The following is a 19,463-nucleotide window of genomic DNA, read 5'->3' on the forward strand; positions in this document are numbered from 1 at the left end:
AGTGGTGTATTAAAGATATACTAGTAGGCAAGTGACTTGTTTCCGTATGGTGACTTGATGCCAAGATTTGATTCTGAGTGGTGTATTAAAGATATAGCCAAGTGACTTGATTCTGTATGGTGACTTGATGCCAAGATTTGATTCTGAGTGGTGTATTAAAGATATACTAGTAGGCAAGTGACTGGATTCTGTATGGTGACTTGATGCCAAGATTTGATTCTGAGTGGTGTATTAAAGATATACTAGTAGGCAAGTGACTTGATTCTGTATGGTAACTTGATGCCAAGATTTGATTCTGAGTGGTGTATTAAAGATATAGCCAAGTGACTGGATTCTGTATGGTGACTTGATGCCAAGATTTGATTCTGAGTGGTGTATTAAAGATATACTAGTAGGCAAGTGACTTGATTCTGTATGGTGACTTGATGCCAAGATTTGATTCTCAGTGGTGTATTAAAAATATACTAGTAGGCAAGTGACTGGATTCTGTATGGTGACTTGATGTCAAGATTTGATTCTGAGTGGTGTATTAAAGATATACTAGTAGGCAAATGACTGGATTCTCTATGGTGACTTGATGCCAAGATTTGATTCTGAGTGGTGTATTAAAGATATACTAGTAGGCAAGTGACTGGATTCTGTATGGTGACTTGATGCCAAGATTTGATTCTGAGTGGTGTATTAAAGATATACTAGTAGGCAAGTGACTGGATTCTGTATGGTGACTTGATGCCAAGATTTGATTCTGAGTGGTGTATTAAAGTTATAGGCAAGTGACTTGATTCTGTATGGTGACTTGATGTCAAGATTTGATTCTGAGTGGTGTATTAAAGATATAGCCAAGTGACTTGATTCTGTATGGTGACTTGATGCCAAGATTTGATTCTGAGTAGTGTATTAAAGATATACTAGTAGGCAAGTGACTGGATTCTGTATGGTGACTTGATGTCAAGATTTGATTCTGAGTGGTGTATTAAAGATATAGACAAGTCACTTGATTCTGTATGGTGATTTGATGTCAAGATTTGATTCTGAGTGGTGTATTAAAGATATAGACAAGTCACTTGATTCTGTATGGTGACTTGATGCCAAGATTTGATTCTGAGTGGTGTATTAAAGATATACTAGTAGGCAAGTGACTTGATTCTGTATGGTGACTTGATGCCAAGATTTGATTCTGAGTGGTGTATTAAAGATATAGACAAGTCACTTGATTCTGTATGGTGACTTGATGCCAAGATTTGATTCTGAGTGGTGTATTAAAGATATACTAGTAGGCAAGTGACTGGATTCTGTATGGTGACTTGATGCCAAGATTTGATTCTGAGTGGTGTATTAAAGATATACTAGTAGGCAAGTGACTTGATTCTGTATGATGACTTGATGCCAAGATTTGATTCTGAGTGGTGTATTAAAGATATACTAGTAGGCAAGTGACTGGATTCTGTATGGTAACTTGATGGCAAGATTTGATTCTGAGTGGTGTATTGAAGATATAGGCAAGTAACTTGATTCCCTATGGTATTAACTTGATGCAAAGATTTAAGCGGCATGATGTAATTATCTTGTGTGGTGTTATGGCAATTACATTGTAATTATACTGTGTATATTATAGTGACAAGCCAAAATTATGCATGGTATATAGTGACTTGATGACATGTAAAATAATATGTTTACACAAAATTCTAACACAGTGAATGGTGTTTTGAGGAGTAGTGGTAAAGTTGTTTAATTTAAAAAATGTAATGTTTGAAAATAAATAAATAAGCAACAGTATTTTACAAGATTTTGGTATCAAGTGAGTGCTTTTAAAGTTATATGTAATATAATTGTTTTATCAATTATTGTGAGTAATGTAGTACTTATGAAGGGCTTTCATTAAAGGGACACATTCTGTAGCATATTTTATACAACAAATTTTAATTTGATTTAAAGAACATGCTTGGCCTGCTTGACTCCTGAATTCAAGAGCTAATATGAATTTATATGTACATGTACATATCATGTATATATCTTGGAAATCAATGATTTCTCTATAATTACTGGTCTACATTAGACCAAACACATCTGTTTCTGATGCACAGTTCCAAAGGCTGCTCGAAAGTTGTTTTTTATTCTAAACAAAGTTGTTTTTTTTATTCTAAACAAAGTTGTTTTTTATTCTAAACAACGTTTTTTTTTATTCTGAAGAAAAATATCTTTTTCATGTATGGACAGATCAACTTTTTGATTTTTCATTTTCACTTTGCTGCAGAACCAGATCTTTTAATTTTTTTGGCCTTAACCAGAATTAGTTAAAATAGAAATAATATTAAGTTTAAAAGTTTGAATTTTTTATTACATTTAAATTTGATACATTTGTTTGATTTCAAATGTATGGCCTAAGATTTAAGCTTATCTTGTATGTTTGCATATTGGATAGACCCATTTGCGTTCACGCACGCGGGGAAATGTAAAACCAGCACATACAATTTTGAATTGCAATCGATCATCGCTAACTGAATCCCCTGTCTCATTCTGGAGCTCAAATTCATCGGCATCGTAGGGTTGAATACGATAAGGCTATATTTGTTGAACTACATTGTTGGTGAACAATAACCTGTCTTTATAAAGAAAAAACACTCAGACTCAAAGATGCAGCTATCACTGGTAGCTGCCATTGCCAGTAGTTTATCTTAGCAACAAGTTTGAACTCTCAACTCTATGATGTCATGGGTCATTGATCACCAATTGTATGAGCGTTAATACTATTTACTTTGATTAACAGCTAAGCTAGAGTAACAAATATATTTCAAAAAAAATTATACCTTCCCGTTTAAAAAACTTGATCATCTTCGAACTATAAAGGTAATCATACTGTCATGTGATGTGGTCTGTTCAGGGGTTGAGGGACTGTGCACATATAACTAAACTTTAATGCGAGGGAGTCGTCACCTGCGCATGCGTCAGATGGCCATAGCATGTCATTGTTTACAAACAAGCATCTACCCATGCCATGAACCTTTGCATTTTTAGCGAGTGTTATCGTTGCTTGGGATTCAATTCCCGCGTGTGTGCAGGTGACGACCCTCTCACTTTAATGTTGACCAACATTAAACAAAATGAAGTCTTTAAAACATTTCTGTATTATTTTCATATTTCTATGAAATAGTAATAACTGAGCACATTTAATTGCAATCCAAACAACAAAAAATAACTTTAAATGTTACGAAGTTGCAGAATGTTACAGTCTATTCTACACCAATACTTACTAATTTATGATTAGTATTCTTAGTTATCTACCTGAATGTTACAGAATGTGCCCCATCAGAAGTGTGCATTTTCATATTTCAAGGTTTGCTCTATATTTTACATTGCACTGTCTAGAAGGCTTTTATTGTAACATATATGGATTAGATTATTAGACACTTCATGTAGTATGGCAGCAATACTTGATTAAAAAGTATTATGAATTATGTTTTGTCCTTTTTTCTGTTATGTAAGGTGAGACTAAATATATCTTCAATACATTACCACTGAAGTTTCACCCCCTAACACAAAGAACTAATAATCCTAGTCTTTCTATGGCACACCCCGAAAACATTTATAACTAGCGCCCTCACTATTTTAGAGGTGAACAATTTATATACCTTTGTTTTTAATTCTTAATGGTTTACATGTGTAAGTTGCTACTCAGGTATTCTGAAATGGTGTTTGTTGACCTAAAACCTAGTGGGGAGCGCAGGTAGTTGAGCAGGGAAGAAATTATATTACAGTATTCTAGTACCTTTACATTTTGTATCTCTTGCTGTTTTTATGATTGAAAAATGCATGATTGTTGTATCAATGACATTAACACAAAGTTTGCAGAAAACAGAATCTGGTCTTTTATCAAAGTAAAATCAGATCTGTATCTGGCCTTGAGATGTTAGAAAAAATGTGTGTTGATGCACCTTTTTTGTGTGTGTCATTTTGTGAGCATGCACTGACCTCAAACTCATTTATTTTGGGGGCGAAATAAACTATTTCCAATGGTGAAATTCAACTACATCAATGCTGTCAGGTATTACCAGGACTGATTTCAATATTTGAAACGTAATTCCTGTCACCCTACATCAGTATTCAAAGGTTTTATTAAAGGCAAAACTATTCGATATGCTCGTACATGTAATAATGCAAACGATTTCTTACATAAACGTAATTTGTTTATTGAAAAATTGCGTGAAAGAGATTACACAAATAACGATATCGAAAGATACTCTTCAATTAATGAACATGACAATCGTATCTCACATTTACGAGAATCAATGCCCTATAATGAAGGGCAAACAATATTCACAACTACGTTCAACCCATATATACAAGGGTACAGGCTCAAAAGAGCCCTATTAAAAAACTGGGATTTAATTCGGAATGATTTGTTACTGTGTAACATTTTTCCAAATCCCCCCCTTATTGCATTTCGTAGAAATATCAACTTGAAAGATAAACTCACAAGTTCTATTCTACGTACTGACAAACTCGTGAAAAATGACACACCAAACGACGAAGAATTACTTTCCATTTTAACTAAATTGTATAATGAAAGTAATAACGTCGAACATTCTGAAAGCTAATTTAATCGAACGATTCGGTCAAGTACTGTTCCGACTGATGAAGGGTTCAACATAGAACCCGAAAGAGCACCATCACACTAGTGAATAATCCAATTACGGATAAATTTGAGTGCTGTATCGACATAGGCTTTCTTCGTATTCAGTTTTGTATTCCATTATTGTTTCCGTGTTTACTTCTATCAGGATCACACCTGGTAAATATTTTAACACGGAATTTTACATCTGTTACGTATTTAGTTAGCTAATGCAATACTGCCCTCAGTCATTGAAATGTTCGTCAATCCACCACCCCCATCAATAATCATTTACATATTATTAGCATAGTTTATTCATATTAGCAGTACATGTTTCACAGTTCACAGTTCACAGTTTACAACTAATAGATTTCCAAACTGAGAGATCATGTAGGTGACCTTGACAGTATATATTAGTGTCACAGGACGACACCTCATGGCCACAAATTGGATCTCAGACAAAATTCTGCCTCTGATTTATATTTTGGGAAGATGTGGCAGGTCATCAACAAAATTACAGATGTATCTATGTGCGGAGTTGTATATAGAGAAAATGTCAAGCTATTTGGCCAAGACCATCTGAGCATGGAGTGCAGGAGGTGAAAGGTGAAAATATTGAGATCAACTTTCATGAAAACTGTAGAAAACAATCACAGTGGTCACAACAGGGAATGTTTGTTCTAAAGTTTTATTTATTTTCTTTTGTAAGTTTGAGGTCTATTTCTAGTGAGATCACAGTAATAAATTACCTAAATCTTGGCAGAAAGCCAAGTTTTTAGAGCCTGCAGATACTTGGCATAAAATTAAACACATATTTTTTTTCAAAAAAAAAGACATTTTTGTTAAAACTAGATTGTGTCACGCAAATTAATGGAATAGCTAAACAAATATTTCAAGTAAATAAAATGTTTGAATTGATTTAAAAAAAAAGAACCTACCGTACTGCTATTGTTATATAGCATAATTGTACAAAGACATGCCATCAATTATCTGAGACCAATGCCTGATACAAAGGTCATAGTTCAAATTCATGTGTGTGACGTTTACACTGGCATGGTAACAGCTAAATGATGTCATTTGCATATGAAATTGACAATGATAGTCTGAATGATTCTAGCAGTGTGTAAGTACTCCATGGTGTACTATATGGTTGGAGAATAATTGCTTGAAAATATAAAATTACATTGCAACACAAGCATCTCATCTCGTGTTCGATATGCGTCCTATACAATATATTATTATAAAATATACTATTTGTTATGAAATTCGAACATTTGTGCTGTGGCGCTTAAATGTAAATAAATACTTTTCAAACAAAATATTAGTATTTTACAAAATATTGGTTATAAAAATTGTTATGAAATGAAACATTAAAAACAAAACAAAAAAAATATTCAAAAGCGAATGATTGTTCTAAATTTCTTTGTAAAAGTATATTGGTGTACAGACACAGTTTTATCAGTTCCTTCTTTAATATTGAAATTTATATTGAATCCAGACAAAAGCTTCATAACTTCCCTTTTAGCATGGAAAACAGTTGTTTTTTTAGACTAACCAGAAATGTTAATTATTTATGTAAATGAAGGTTTGTGATTATAGAATTTGTTCGGTTTGTTGGTGTCCAGTCAATTAAATAAGACCCAATCTTCAATGAGTTGAAGATGCAATGCGAGACAGTTTAAATAATTTTGTTCGAGAATGCATTTGATAAAAACAATTACGTACATGATTTTACTGAAAAATAAAAACATTGTCTCTTTTAAACTCTATATGAATTAAAGGGTGGTGGTCTTCATGACATTTTGTCAGATGTCTCACAAAATTAGAATACATGCTGCTTGAAGACCAGGCAGCATAATATGTTCTAGAAGCTTCTTTCTTTTTGTATTGAATATCTTGAGTATCCGTGGAAAAAAGGACGGGCAGTTCTGAGTGCCCCATCCCCACTCCACCTACCGTAACTCATTTTGGCTACACACCTAATTATCTTACAGGTTGATAAAAAATGATTTGTGATTTTTGCTTTTTTGTTCCATGTCTCCTTTCCTCTAACTCTTTCTTTACTTTATCATATTCTGGATTATTTTGATGATAACTAAGTTTCCAAATACGGGGATAATGCAGCTTTTGTCTGGTACCTAAAATATTTCTTTCAATATCACGTTCTGTCTGCGTCATATGTCGTAGCTGAACAGTTGTTGTTTCCGGTGTTGTTAAATATCGGTGTTCATATTTTTTGAACTTGGTTGGTGGACGGATCTTCCCCTGATCATCGAGTGGAGGTACGCGCACCTCACTTCGAATTCTTAGTTTCTGAAACTCTTCCAGGTTCAACTCTGATTTGGAGATAGCAATCGTACATTTTTTCTTGTCTCTGATCATTGGAACTTCGCGCAGAAACTTTGCATAATTATTTTCCCCAAGCTCTGAATGTGGCGGCACATTTATTGGATACATTGATGCGATCAGCTCTGTTATGTTTTTCCCTGAGGGGTCTAACTTAATATCTTTCGTTAAACGAAAGTTTCTCCATGTATTGCTGTCATAATCAGCATCCCATCTTGGTGGAAAAGGAGGCCCTCTCTGGCCAGCTTCTATCCATGCTTGATATGGTTCTGATGCATCCAAATGAGTTGAATCAGGAATGCTGGTACGAAGCTTATGGTGCATTTTGATACTTGCAAGAGTTTTCGGCATTCGTTTCTGTGTTAATTTCTGAATTGGACGAGGTGAGAATGCAGTGAACTTGACGTCTTTGTCTTGGTACAAGTTTTCTCGTTCTTCTCGACTCAACTTCCTTGATGAGCTTTCATAATAAGATCGACCCGCCAGTGGGGAATAATTACCAGCCATCTGTAAACAATATGAATCACTTTTGAAATATGTACTTTTTGGGGGGGGGCATATTATCTGGCTACATTCCATAATTTCTACATTTAGCAGTGGAATAAATAAACACATTTTATAGGGGTATAAATTGTGGAATTAGTTTTCTCAAACATTCCATACTAGAAAAATGAAATGGGAAAACTCTAGGGTTTGTTGTGTTTAAAATTACTGCATGCATTTCAACTTGGTATTTGTCTAGTTCGGTACAGATCATAGCCTGGCAGAGGGGGTATGTGATAAGCGTCTGGTAATGAAAACAAGTGGGCAAACCTTGGATACATACATTTATTACCGACGGTATAAGAAAAACAGCCTTTGTCAACTCATGAAATATACTAGTATTTCCGTCATCTTGAAAGTTGAATAGCAAAACAAAAACCTTTCACAACATTTAATTGAAATGTTATAAAAAAAATGTTAAAAAGCAACAACGTTTAAAAAGATTTGATTTGTCATAACGGATTCAGTTCACTACGGATATCGCACTTCAATTATGGTGTTCCGACAACATTGGCGACAAAAAATCAACCAGTTGCTGAAAGACTTCAAGGACACACCTGCCTGCAAGTAGTTGTTCATTTGACTTGTATGACAATATCGTGAGTTTGCGGTAAACTGTGTTACACCGATATCACCAACGTTGAAAATAACCACAAATAATCATGAATACGTTACCTACCATGTAGTATTTCTTTTAAACTAGGAAATGTCGCCGTTCATGATCATACGCCCATGATTATGGTGGAAAGACTCATCCTGTTAGCTCCCGCGGGTCCACCATTACGGTTTCTAATATACGATCATTTCGGTTGTTTCATTTTAGATCAGGTAAGTCGACGGATTTGTGGCTTTCCAAATATTCGTACAACGTCAACCTTGCGCGTTTTGTTTAACCTTTTATTTTATAAATGTATTTTTTTACAAATTTAATTAGTCGAATAATCTCAATTTGGACATGGACAAGTTTACATTTGTAAAAAATGTGCGGGCATTCTAATTCGTACATCCCTTCATATTGAATAGTCGCGCCCATGAAGTGCTTGGCAACGTAAATAGCGTACCATGAATACAGAGTATCTGATTAGGCTCTTCCATCCTCCGTACACCGGCGTCATTTGACGTAAAATCACAGAATAACGGCAAATAAAAGACAACTTTCGTCAAATTATTTTTAAGACAATGAAAGATGCTACTTTCAGGATTATCAGCATGATTTCTATCATTTCAACTTGCCAACGGAAACACTGTGAACACCCTTTTTATTTATTCGCAACCGGGGAGGAAACTAAACTTTTGAAACAGCTAATTGCTATGCTAATTTATTATTTAGTTTCCGTCACTGGTTTCCTGTGTTTCTGGGGTTTCGTGACTGTTTGCTTGTTTTTTATGACCCTAAATTCACACTGGTGGATCGGTCGAAACACCAAGAAGAGATCGAGAACGCCTAAAAAAGACGGGCGGACATTACATTAACGGAGCAGTTGGTTATTTTGCTGTCGTTCAAGACATGACCACGTAAAGATGAGATCGTAACCGAGACGATGTCTCTCAGCCTGCAGGTAATACTGTACTTTATTTTTAGTGATCCCCTTGCCACTTGGAGACTAGAAAAATTTGCGCAGTACCAAGAATATATACAAACCGAACTGTTTATTTAATTAAATGTGTTGAAATCATCGATTTAACTATTTCTCACGTGAGTGTGTGTCCTGGTGTTTATCTGACAATAACGATATCCCTAGAACATGTTTACGTAAACCACGGTGGCTATTCGATACGCAACACCACAACTCACACGCCGTGTATTCTCTCTATTTGTTCATAATTTAGTAAAATGTTACCGAAAACCAAAGTGATATTAGTCATTACCACACATGTAATGGCCACGCTAATTTATTGCGACAGTTGCATTGTATTGTTTGGAATGTTAAAATTAATTATGACAACTTGTATTGTTGACAATTGTTTTGTATTAAGTATAAGGTAACCTGACACGTGATGGTCATTTGTTATCCACCACCTGTCTGAAATCAGAGATTTGATTAACCCGAGTCCACCGTCTACGCCTCTGAATTCCATTGTTGAATAAGTAATTAATGTGTCAATGTGATAGATTATGTCACCACTAGGAGGGAGGGAGGGAGGGAGGAGGGCGGAAGACAGGTGACTGGTTGTGCCATTCATACTGTAAAATGACTAATTTTTACTGGGTTTAAATTTCGCAGATTTCAGGCATATTCAGTGGGTTTTAAATTCATGGTTTTCTCACTTAGATAATGTGTTCTATGCTAAATTTTACATATTCACAGGGTTTCAATTTAGTGCATTTTTCAGTCAGCGAGATAAGCAAAATTAAAACCCAGTGAATAATTGACCTCTTTACAGCACTAAGGTATTGAGATTTAATCTAGTTAGTATACCAGCATCGTGAACATACTGATAAACTGTGTATTTACTTATACCCCATTATTGTCATGACAGTTTGCCTAGTCAGCTGACTACTATGATTATAATCCTTAAAGGGGAACCGCTCAATCCCTTGGATTGCACCAAAGAATCATGGGACACTATTGTTTATGTTGTTTACAATGTTAATCTATCTTTTGTTATCCATTGTTATTGTAATCCAGAGAGTAAATTTGTTGTGAGATTAGGCTTAACTGGAAGGTGCCCCTTTAATAATTGTACCAGCCCCATGAAATTTTCAAATATTTGGTACAATTAGGAATACTGTGAAGTACTTTATTTTCGCTTGAAATTTATGTTTGTTAAATGAGTGAATCAGTGAAATTAAAATTCAGTGAAAATACTCATTTCAAATTCTATTCCTATATTTCAAATTCATTTCATCAAAAATCACATAAAATAATCTTCACACGAATCAGCCAAAATGTTTTTTCAGCGAAAATTAATTCCAGGTAAAATAACGTATTTCACAGTATACCGGTACACTATTTGCTCTTAATAGTACATGCACTTAGGTAAATTACAGAGAGGTTTTTATGGTCAAAATGAATAATGTTTCAATAATTTTTTTTTACATGAAATGCAATTTCGAGTTAATATGCACTGCTATTGTAGATGTGATACTAATAGTTCGAATACAGTACATTAAAATGACATCTGCAGCAATTAATTACTATATTATAATTGTAATTGATGCAATCTGACCTGTGCAATGTATCATCTCTATCATGCAATCTGGGATCAGCGTTATTGTCAACAATGTTAATTTGTCTATACTAATAGTACATAAGTCTACTTTGATTATAAGATTATAACAACATACACCATTACCAAAAGAATGGACCATATCGTATTTGCTCTACCCCCGGTAATTTTGCAAGAGAAATCTTTAGCAGCCAAACTGAAATGGTTCATGGTATTATTAAATTAAGAGTATAAATGATATTTAGCCATGATCAGTGCCCACAACAGTGTTCACTCCCAGCCTTTCAATTTGAGTGCAGCCGTTTAGAATTCAGAATATAATTATGCAATACTATTTTCAAAACTAACAAAAAGAAAGCAGTGGCGGATCCAGCAAAATGTATTGGGGGTCCAAGCTTTGCTTAAGATATACGGAGCGCAAGTCGCAGAGAAGCTATGCGTAATCCAGATCATATGAATCGTCATGTGTCATGGATCCGCCACTGAAAGAAAGTGTGCATGAACCATATTTGTTGATTTTTTTTTTTTTAATTTTAATAGAACCATTTCATGGTGTATTGTTGCCTAGATATGGCAACCATATTGGATCATCATCAAAAATTACCTTCACCTTTTTCGAGGGGGGTACTCGGGTAAGCAAAATCGTGATTTTCTGAGTTGAGGCCCCCTGGGCGCTAACGCGGTTGAGTACGGTAACATGTACAATGTCTCATGGTGAAGTTTACAAAACATCACATTAAATCAGCTGCAGTGGTTGATTATAATATATTGTTTGAATTATTTTTAGTCCATGCTGTCATTCCTCCAACAAATTGGATAAATTTAACATTTGTTCAGACCTTTATTGATACATACTCTCTAGACAAACACATCTAATGGTTTTTATATCCATAAAACTTGTATAATATTATTTCCTACTGTCGTTACACTTAATTTCCTTTGAACACTCAAGCATAAACATTCTATAAAGTATACTTGCTATTCACTTTTGATTCATTGCAATTTCTATAAAAGCTATGTAAACTTAATATAATACTTTTATAGCAAACCATATCATAACTCTGTGACCTGCTGTCCATTAGTGACTGAGAATTGATTTCATATGTTGCATTAAATGGATTAATAATTCTTTTGATTGGTAAATAGTAACCGTTAAAAGGACATTTGCTGCATATCATTTATTTTGTTTCTCAAAGTAGCCAAATGGTCTTTGTGGCACCAAATGAATAAATGAATAAAACAGACATATGAAAATAATTGTATTTCTTCGGTAGTATAAAAATATTTTTTTTTTAATACAAATCATAGCCCCTTAAAGTTGTATTGCTGGCAAAACTCAAATCTGAAAGTTCTGATGTTTGCGAGTCAGATTGTAACCTGACGTATTACAGTAGATCATTTATTATTTGTTTGCACTACGATAAGCATTCTGTTTCAGGTATGTGCTAAACATAGCTAACGTAGGAAGTACGTAACATGCATAATACTGCACTATTCCTGGGAATCCTATGTTATTTGTATTTTGGTCAATGTCACCAATACACAGCTATCGATTGATATGCTTCATGCATTCTGAGAAGGAACATTTTTGTCTTTTCTAATGTTTTTCAAATTGCTGGTAAAGTTTGATATTAGGTCAAAATAAAAATAGACTTTGCTTTGGTCACAGGGAAATTGAAAAATAATGCAGGGATGAGTTTTAGGTATTTTTTGTATTAGAATTAAGATGTCAACATTTATCAATTACATATTTGTGAACCCTTGCATTAAAAGTTGATTTGGATTGATAAAACATCTTTGGAAAATGTGCAAAGTGCAGATTTCAAACAGACATGCATAAATAAAATAAAATAAATAACAAATAACAAACCTATTTTGGAGTTTATCTCAGAGTATGAATGATTTTTGGTATTATTAAACCAACATTAATTTACAACCATACTAAATAAAAAAAATTCTTGAATTTGTTTAGTCTCTAGACTTCTTAGGATTTTATACTGTAAAAAGTTTAATTATTCACTGGGTTTTAATTTTGCTTATTTCGCTGACTGGAAAATGCGCTAAATTAAAACCCAGTGAATATGTAAAATTTAGCATAGAACACATTATGTAAATGATGAAACCATGAATTTAAAACCCATTGAATATGCCTGAAATGGTAAATCAGTGAAATTTAAACCCAGTGAAAATTAGTCATTTTACAGTATGTCTAAAAATACTATGCCAGGAGTACAAATCATAAAGAATTTCAAGTATTGTGTAATGCAGTATACTATACCTCAAATTAATAAGAAGCCAAATTGCCTCTCTGATGCTTAAACTGAAAATGATGTTAAATTTTATTTGTTGAATTTTGTTCTGCTTTTGAAGTTTCAACTAATATTATTTCTGTTTGTCATTTCTGTAGGATGTCCAAGTCCAGGTCAAAGAGAAATCTTCTGAAAACCATTCTTGATGAAGAGAATGAGCAAGACAAGAGGGGATTGAGAGCAAGTACATTGTCAGAGCAGCAAAGAAACAGGACACTGGTTAAAAAATATGGAGAATTACAACAATTACTGTTAGACCAGTACACTCAAAGCCAAGCACTGTTACAACAACAATTTCTACAGATGCAACAGAGTGCTGCAGCTATGTTGAGAGCTGAATCAACAGGGAATCATGGGTTGAAATATTCATATAATAGTGAACGTGAGCATGGGAGAGAGAGGCATCACAGAGTGCGATCAGCTAGACATGATGAACGCAGTAAAGGACATACAGTTGCGAAGACTGATACTGAATATAAAAACTTTGCAAAACATGTTTTGATTAAAAATAGACCTACTCCCCAAAAAGAGAAAGAAAACAATGACGATTATTTTGAGGAAGTTATTGAAGCTGTTGCTATGGAGACAAATGTTCACAAAGACGATGTCTCCAGTTCTTCTTCTCACTACTCCTCTGATTATGAGAGGGAGGAAAATGAGAGCTACATTGATGATGAGGACAGTGATGATGAGGAGGAGGAGGAGAGTGGAAATGAATCAAGACGAAAAAGAGTTTCCTTTTCTGAAATGATGAGTAAAGCTGAAAGTGAGTTCAATCCCAGATCAATTCTCATTGCTGACACACCCCCTGGAAGAAGCATACTGAAACATCATTTGACACGACAAAGAATGGAGCACACACATCCAGTTGACACCCATAAGTTCACCTTGAAGGATGAAGAGACTGTCAGACTTGCTACTAATTTGTTATCTATGTTACATCTCCCAGCAACTAGATTCGGAATTCCTCCAATCGATCCGAGAGACAGTATTGAGAAGGAGAAGCCTGGCAGGCCAGTTAGGAGAAAAACAAAAAGAAAAGAAAGAAAAACACCAACTCAAAGCCCAACACCTCCATTTTCACCCCGTGAACCCAAAGTATTTATGCCGTCAGACCATGATTTGAGAAGTACACAGAATGCAGAAATCCTTGGCTGGCTGAAGAAGAAGAATGCAGCACTGAGAAAGCAAAAGAGAGAGCAACGCAAAAAAGAGAAACGGAAAAGAAATGTTGAGAAATATGAGATGGAAGAAAAAATTGAAAGATTAGTGAAGGCAGAGGATTTGTACACAGACTGGATGAAATCAAAGAAAAAAGAAGAGCTCTATATCAGAAAGGAACAAAGAAAACAAAAAGAGTTAGAAATGTCTAGGTTAGAGGAAGAGAGGATCGAGAAAGCTAGGAGATTGGAAGAACTAAATGCCAGGGTAGCACAAAAACGAGCTGCAATAGCAGCACAGAAAAAGAAACTTAAAATATCTAAACGCAGGACCGAGGCAAAAAAAGATGATGAAGAAAAGGACACTGGTGGCCATGGTGATGCTGGGGTGGAAAAAGAAAAAGAAGAGAATGATGTAAGTAGTACAGTGAAACTGGATGCTAAGAGGAAAAACAGGAGAGGTAAAAATAAGGTGCATCCGATGAGTGCTACTTATCCAACTAGAAGTTTGTCAAGTCCAAGTGAATATAGATACAAGAGGCCTTTCAGTGGTGGAACACCTGTCAAAAATGATAGAATGAATGGAGAAGACAGGCCACCATTGTCACGCTATCAACCCAAAAGAAGTACCAATCCTATGGCTGGGATGAACTATGATGAATGGTTGAAGCAAAAACACAAAGATGATAAACATAAGCAGCTTCAAGATGAAGTAAGCAAAGCTAAAAATGCCTGGAGTGATCCAGATCTGCAGAATATCATCCCTAAACTAGCAAAAGAAAGAATTGCACGTGTAACAGAATCAAAGTTTAAAATTGACACTGGGCTTAAGAAGTCACCAAGAGACAAGTCTCAGAGTCCCCAGAGACCCACATCGGCAAGCACTGCAACTTTAACAGAAGTACCCAAATCGGAAGATGAGGGACCAACAAGTTACAAATGGAATGCTGACATCACAGATGGGAAAGAACCAAGGGCATCTGTGGACTCAAGACCAAGCACTGCACCATCAATGAAAGGAAGACCAGGTGCTTCTCCTAGGAAGCCACGACCTCCATCAACAAACCGACCATCATCAACTACCAGGAAAACTCGAGTGACAAGCACCAGTCAAATTGAACGACCAGAGCCACAAGGATGTGAAATTCCTGATGGGGTTCAAAAAATTAACACTGACACTAAACATGAACCTGTAACATCTAATGAAAAGAAAGGAAAAAAACAACCAAAGGTAGTTACCAATAGAACTAAAAAAGAGGACAAAGAACCAGCTGGACAACAAGAAGAGAAATGTGAAACATCAGAAACAAATACGAAGGACGAAATCAACCAATCAGAGGAAAAGAATGCTGACCAATCAATAGACAGCAATATGGAACTTGATGACAAACATTCTGAAAAGAAAAAAGTTCATTTTAATCTCAGTGAGAACCAAGAAGTTCCACCACCAGAATCAGAAAGTGATCAGAGACTGGAGGATTTGTTACAGAAAATAAACATTGTCGATGATTTTCTGAGAACAGATGGTCAGGAAAATGTTACAGACGATACAACAGAAAATAATAACACTGATACTGATCCCAATGTTAAGGAAAGCTGTGTAGATGATGGAGAAAGTCATCATAAACAGCAAAGTAAACCACAGAATGAAGAAAAAAATGATATTGACATTGTAAGTGAAGAACACAAAGGGGACAATCTGACTGAGCAGAAAAACTCTGAAAATAATAGTATTAGTAATGATGATGATGATGATGATGATGATAACAGTAAGAATGTTGCTGATGAGACGGGAAATGTAGGAACATCAAAAGCAAATGATGAAGAAGAAACTCCTGCTAAGCTGGAGGAAACTGAATTTGATGACAATGATGATATTATTGAGGGTGATGATATTGAGAATTCTGATACTGAAAAAAGTTATGATAATAGTAAAGTTAATGTTTTTCTCACACAATAATGATTTGATATGAATTTAAAATGAAACAGAATGCATATGTCAAATATGTCAAAGACATACTGATTTTGTATTATCTCAATGAATGTACACGGTAGTGATAAAACTCCAGAGAGAAAGTTCTCGCGTCACTAAAAGAAACTGATTTGTGCCATGCATACTGGTGAAAAAAAAAAAACATCTTTTTTTTTTAAAATATATGTGACTGCCGTCAATTAAAGGGATTGTCGTCAAGCAGGGCATGTTCAGATTTTGTGTAAAAAATATGTTATGGGCCCCTTATGAACACATCCCTTTCAGCTTGAACTCAAAATCTATGCAATTGTGAGACAATTTTGGAATATAGCAATGTTTTACCATGAAGCAATAGAAAATGTATCAATATAGTTTTTTTTAAATTACCGTTGCCATTAACCCAATAATACTAAGTTTTATGTGAATAAGTTTCTCACAGCAAAATTAATATGATTGTTATAAATATAGCTGTCAGTAACATTCATGCTGATAAATTTAAATAATGAACATTTGATATGAGGAGATCAAATATATTAGAATAGCAAAGCTGTGTTAACAAGTGTTTGCACCCCACCGGTTTGTAAACAATTTCATTTTTGCTAATAACTGCTTCTGGCAAATTAATGCATTAAGAGATTAATAATTTGTATAATTAAGTGCAATTTGTAAACAATCAGAATATTTGTCTTTTCTAAAATGTCTTTTTGTTCTGTACAACAATATATGTAATTCAGAATGTATTAGAACCTAGCTGACTAACAAAGTAAATGCTTTATTGAGTATATCTCTCAGAATAATATTTGCTCTATTTGAAGCAAATTACTGGTATGAATGTAATTTGACTTGACAGTGTAATTGTTTTCATATGGTAATGCAACGTGATGTCATCTAATTATATGTCAGTTTTCTGTAAAATTAAGATATATTAATTTGGGTTCAGTGACATGTCAAGAAAGAGTACACTCAAATGATTTTGTTCAGTAGGTAATATTTTACTGAGTAATTAAAAAATGCAATAATTGTAGCTTTGTCTAGTTCTAAAATAATTTTGATTTTCAAAAGTCTTTGTGCATATCAGAAATCTAGATGTAAGGCATTGAGCTGGTGTGCGAGTTTGCACCAAAATTGATATTGGACCTTGCGATTACGTTCGCTTCAATGCTTTGAGTGCCAAAGTCAGACTTTTTTCATGATTTATTAACATAATTTTTTTATAATCAAGATCTATTTCTAGGAAATTATGCTAATTTGGTTCAAAATTATTAAAAAAAATTAGAAAAAAAGACAAAATATTGCATAAAATCTGCATTTTGTATTGAAGCACTCATCTGATCTGTTAAGGTGACTGATGTAGCGAAATGAATGTTTTTGTGTGAAATAATGAATTGCATAATATTGGGTTCATGTGGGAATCATTAATGATGTATGGTTGCTATGGCACTTTTGAATTTGCTTACACTTTTTAATGTGGCATATTCTGTAATAAAAAGATTATCAGTTGCCATGGTTAATGTTAATTCACTATGCATATATGGTTGCCATAGTCACATGTCACCAATTTCTCTTAATCTCCCAATAAAGCAGTAATCTTGCAAGTTAAAAACATACTGTGCCAAAATACAAAAACTTTGTGTCTCTAAATCTGCTTATGATGTTTACGTCTTGAAGTTTAAGTGTATTGTGACGAGTAGAGAAATCCATTTGTTGTTGTAAACCTTTTCAAAAATCTTGTAAAGACAACATTTTTAAAAGCACTAACTTTGTTCAGTTGCAAAGTGTTTTGTAATTTGGGATAATTCTCTCTGCAGCTTAATTCCTGACAACCATACGTGTGTCACAATGCTGTCAGAAGCCATCCTTTTATTTATTTTACATCACCAAGCTGTTTCAAAGATCCACTATATTTATAGGTAAAAAAAAATGGATTCCAAACACTTCTTAATGAATTTGTATTGATCATGTTTGCAATTCATGCTACCAATATTCGATTTGTTGAAAATTAAATTTCAATAAAGTTAACATGATACAAATTTTCCAAAATTGATACTTTTCAACATAGACTGAAAATTAATTTATTTTTTATTATGTACATGTACTATTATATTTTTAGTAAATTTTCTGATAAAATGTTTATTTCATATTTTAAAATAAAAAAGATTTATTTTACAAAATAAAAATATTAATGATAGGACACTAATCAAGTACATAACAGCTTTCATTTCTGAGAAGGATGCGTTCAAAATCCCACTAAATCGTTCCAACACTATTTTTTTTGTTTACCATTTTGTGATTGATTAATTCTATTTTTGATCTAATAAACACATTTGATGAGAAAATTATCAATATCTTGTACTGAAGTTATTTTGAAACCTGTAATCACGTGATCGATTACAATGAAATGGCGACTACTTGAACCTAATTATAGTCCTACCCAGAGAATGAAACCATGGTAATGACTGTTGCTAGGGTCAATAATTCCATGTTCTAAACATGAATCACATAATTATAGTCCTACCCAGAGAATGAAACCAAAGTAATGACTGTTGCTAGGGTCAATAATTCCATGTTCTAGACATGAATCGCATAATAATTATGGTCCTACCCAGAGAATGAAACCATGGTAATGACTGTTGCTAGGGTCAATAATTCAATGTTCAAGACATGAATCACATTAATAATTGTGGTCCTAACCAGAAAATGAAACCATGGTAATGACTGTTGCTAGGGTCAATAATTCAATGTTCAAGACATGAATCACATTAATAATTGTGGTCCTAACCAGAAAATGAAACCATGGTAATGACTGTTGCTAGGGTCAATAATTCCATGTTCTAGACATGAATCACATAAATAATTATGGTCCTACCCAGAGAATGAAACCATGGTAATGACTGTTGCTAGGGTCAATAATTTCATGTTCTAGACATGAATCACATTAATAATTGTGGTCCTAACCAGAAAATGAAACCATGGTAATGACTGTTGCTAGCGACATAGACAAATTATTCATGTGACCCATATGTTAAGCAATTGTAAACAGAATAAATCATTTCCCTCTACAAATATATATGATTAGTACATATAATATGACAATTTTTATAATTAAAGTTGTGTAATATAAATAGACCATTTCCATGGATACTAAATAAACCTTCAAATATGTTATAGGTTTCATGAATAATTAAAAAAAGAACACTGACCTTTAGAAAGCTGTGCCAAATTCACAATGATACATTTTTGTTTACCCCAGTAATTCAATGTTGATATATTTGTTGGGGTGGGGGGGGTGATATTCTTTGTACAAATAATTATTCCATTACTGTCTTATTAAAGTTGTTACCAATGTACACAAA

At 34.0% G+C, this 19,463-nt stretch overlaps 2 protein-coding genes across 2 annotated transcripts; one reads left to right on the forward strand and one right to left on the reverse strand.

Annotated features, from left to right (window-relative positions):
- Window positions 1–6,481: 6,481 nt before the first annotated feature.
- LOC100374702 (testis-expressed protein 52-like) lies at window positions 6,482–8,300 on the reverse strand. Its single transcript, XM_002740591.4, has 2 exons — window positions 8,178–8,300; window positions 6,482–7,462 (listed from the first exon to the last, which is right to left on the reverse strand). Exons 1-2 carry the CDS (start codon window positions 8,178–8,180, stop codon window positions 6,593–6,595), a joined length of 873 nt encoding a protein of 290 aa, XP_002740637.1. The 5' UTR covers window positions 8,181–8,300; the 3' UTR covers window positions 6,482–6,592.
- A 531-nt stretch (window positions 8,301–8,831) lies between these two features.
- LOC100374849 (uncharacterized) lies at window positions 8,832–18,449 on the forward strand. Its single transcript, XM_002740592.4, has 2 exons — window positions 8,832–9,057; window positions 13,077–18,449. Exon 2 carries the CDS (start codon window positions 13,078–13,080, stop codon window positions 16,096–16,098), a length of 3,021 nt encoding a protein of 1,006 aa, XP_002740638.2. The 5' UTR covers window positions 8,832–9,057; window position 13,077; the 3' UTR covers window positions 16,099–18,449.
- Window positions 18,450–19,463: the final 1,014 nt, after the last annotated feature.

Source organism: Saccoglossus kowalevskii, chromosome 1 (genome assembly GCF_978046115.1).
Source record: "Saccoglossus kowalevskii chromosome 1, keSacKowa6.1, whole genome shotgun sequence".
Taxonomy (NCBI): Eukaryota; Metazoa; Hemichordata; class Enteropneusta; family Harrimaniidae; genus Saccoglossus; species Saccoglossus kowalevskii.